Here is a 2,598-nt window from a genome sequence, read left to right as displayed (position 1 = left end):
CTTGTTTAATTAATCTGCAAGCACACAAGAAGCTAGCAGAGCAGGCAAAAACATTGCCTACAGGCTACAGGCTACCGAAAGACAGATGCGCCATATAACCTTTGTAGTGAGATGTCACATGAGGCGCGGCGCCTAGTTGAATTGTACAAGTGGCCAAGGAGAAGGAGGTCGATGCATGAACGGTGAAATCACAGCACATGCATGCATGCATGCAGCTGGCTAGTCCGAACCTTCATATGGCTGCTCTAGCCGTCTAGCCAGTGCTCCTACGTAGGAGTTGGCGCTGCAGTGAAGCTGTAGACGTATGGTGAGGCTTTGAGCTAGGTTAGGTTAGTTTGGGTGGGTGGCTCACCGTAAAATCTCGACAGCAAGCTGGACAAGGTGTGTACTAGCGCTAGTGCTAGGTGCGTGCGCAAAGCTGGCGCTGCATGTTACCCGGGCGGGCGGGCCACCGTGCATGCAGCAGATGCATAGAGAATCTCTCGGTCCACGCACTCTCGCATAATTTGACCGCCCCCCTGCACCTGAAAAAAACCCGTAGCCGTACAGCCCAGTTTGCAAATACACCCCGCCGGGACCTGTGGATTTGCAACCCTCTGCCCTTTGTTTGCCATTGGCCCAAGTTTTCAGTATATTTTTCCTCGTCTCGATCCCTTCCCTTCTCTCTCGCTTGTTGGCCTTGCCCGATTCTGTTGCCTAAACCGTTGGGTCGGACGCCTCCCCGTTGATTCCTTCCCCGAAGTGGCAGCACAGCGCGCCACCAACGCCCTCGCGCGCGCATGGTGATGGTCCCCTCCGATCCCTCCCTCCGTCCGCGCGCTCCCTATAAAACGCGGGCGCCGCTCGCCACCCTCCCTCCCACCTCACACGCCGATCAGTACCTGTGTCGCTGCCGCCGCGTACTGTGTGTGCCACCTGTCTACTAGCTTGTCTTGTCGATCTCCGGCCGTCTCCCTCACACTCACAGGCCGTGAACCTTTTGCCGCTTGCCGGCGCGCGCATGGCGCTGGAGGCCGTGGTGTTCGCGCAAGGCCACTTCGGCTACGGCCAGGCTCCGGGGCTCGGGCCCTGGTGCGACATGGTAGGCGCCGGCGGGTTCCTGGAAGACTGCTGGGATCAGCAGCTTTTGGCCGCCCCCGTGGCGCCCAATGCGGAGGATCAGTGGGAGCCGGTCTCCAGCTGGGACCAGTCTGAGGCGTCCTCCGAGGGCAAGGCGGCGGCGCCGGAGCCGGCCATGGCAGCGGCGGCGACGGGGAGGAGGAAGCGGAGGCGCACCAAGATCGTCAAGAACAAGGAGGAGGTGGAGAGCCAGCGGAGGACCCACATTGCGGTCGAGCGCAACCGCCGCCGCCAGATGAACGAGTACCTCGCTGCGCTCCGCTCACTCATGCCACAATCCTACGCTCAAAGGGTACTACTATTTACTAAGCATCATAAGCTTTACTCGATTTTATCTGCCTGCTTATTTGCTCTACTCGATTTTATCTTTACTAAGCATCATAAGCTCTTAATAATTCATAAGAATTGGTTGTGTGCATCACAATGATGCAGATGTGGGGTTTCAACCTTCTTTTCAAAAGAAAAAAAAAGCATCATAAGCTCTAATCGATTTTATATTTACTAAGCATCATAAGCTTTACTCGATTTTAGAATCTCTCAAGTGTCTATAGTGTCACTATTAGTAGGTTTTTGCACCGTAGAGTGTTTCGACATCGGGCACTCATAACAAGCTTTCTGATGATTTTCCAACTCGCAAAGATCTTTCCATTCCCCTTTTGCTATAAGAACCGGTCAACGCTCTCAACGAGTATCTGCCTTATGTTCAAACTCACAACCCTCTTCACATTCCCCTTTTGTTGTAAGAACCGGTCAACACTCGCAATCGCGGCGATTGTTCTGCTAATGCTCCAACTCGCACATCTCTTTCCATTCCCCTTTGGATATCCGCAAAAACATGTTATTTCGATTGAGCAACTAATGAATGAAAAGGCGATTCGCCCCTTTGGGAAAAAATGCAAGTTCAATCGTATCAGATGAGTGAGTAATCATTAAGACATTATTAGTTGTATATGTATGATTTAATTGATTTTAGCATCTCTCGAGCTCCTATTGTGTTAGTAGATTTTTGTCATGTAGGAGCGTTTTAGGGCGAGCACTCTCAGCGGGTTTCATGCTAATGCTCCAACTCAGCATATTTCTTCCGGTTCCCCTTTTGTTTGCTATCTGTAAGAACCGGTCATTTCCATTGAGCAATTAACCAAAGGGGTTAATAATTCGCAAGAAAAAAACCCAAAGGGGTTAATGCATGAAAAGGGGTTCGCCTGGTTGGCCAAAAAAAACACATCACTGGTTCAATCGTATGATTCAAATAAATGAGTGGCTGATCATTAAGAAATTAACTGTATATTTTTTTGACAATGTTCTTTTACATTTTGGTAGGGCGACCAAGCATCCATAGTTGGAGGGGCAATCAACTACGTGAAGGAGCTGGAGCAGCTCCTCCAATCGCTCGAAGTCCAAAAAAGCGTCAAGAATCGCACCGGCCGATCCCCTTTCGCCAGCTCCTTCACCCTCCCACAGTACTCCACCTCGTGTAAC

At 51.2% G+C, this 2,598-nt stretch overlaps 1 protein-coding gene across 1 annotated transcript; it reads left to right on the top strand.

Annotated features, from left to right (window-relative positions):
- Nucleotides 1–670: 670 nt before the first annotated feature.
- On the top strand, nt 671–2,592 carry LOC125527678 (transcription factor bHLH96-like; the record flags this gene model as incomplete). The annotated part of the gene is made up of 2 exons (XM_048692193.1): nt 671–1,411; nt 2,440–2,592. Coding segments are annotated over exons 1-2 (564 nt in total), but the record flags the coding sequence as incomplete, so codon positions are not given.
- Between the last annotated feature and the right edge of the window lie 6 nt (nt 2,593–2,598).

This window comes from Triticum urartu, unplaced genomic scaffold (genome assembly GCF_003073215.2).
Source record: "Triticum urartu cultivar G1812 unplaced genomic scaffold, Tu2.1 TuUngrouped_contig_4336, whole genome shotgun sequence".
NCBI classification, from domain to species: Eukaryota; Viridiplantae; Streptophyta; class Magnoliopsida; order Poales; family Poaceae; genus Triticum; species Triticum urartu.
Note: the sequence above shows the minus strand (reverse complement) of the source record. Positions and strands in the feature narration are given on the sequence as shown.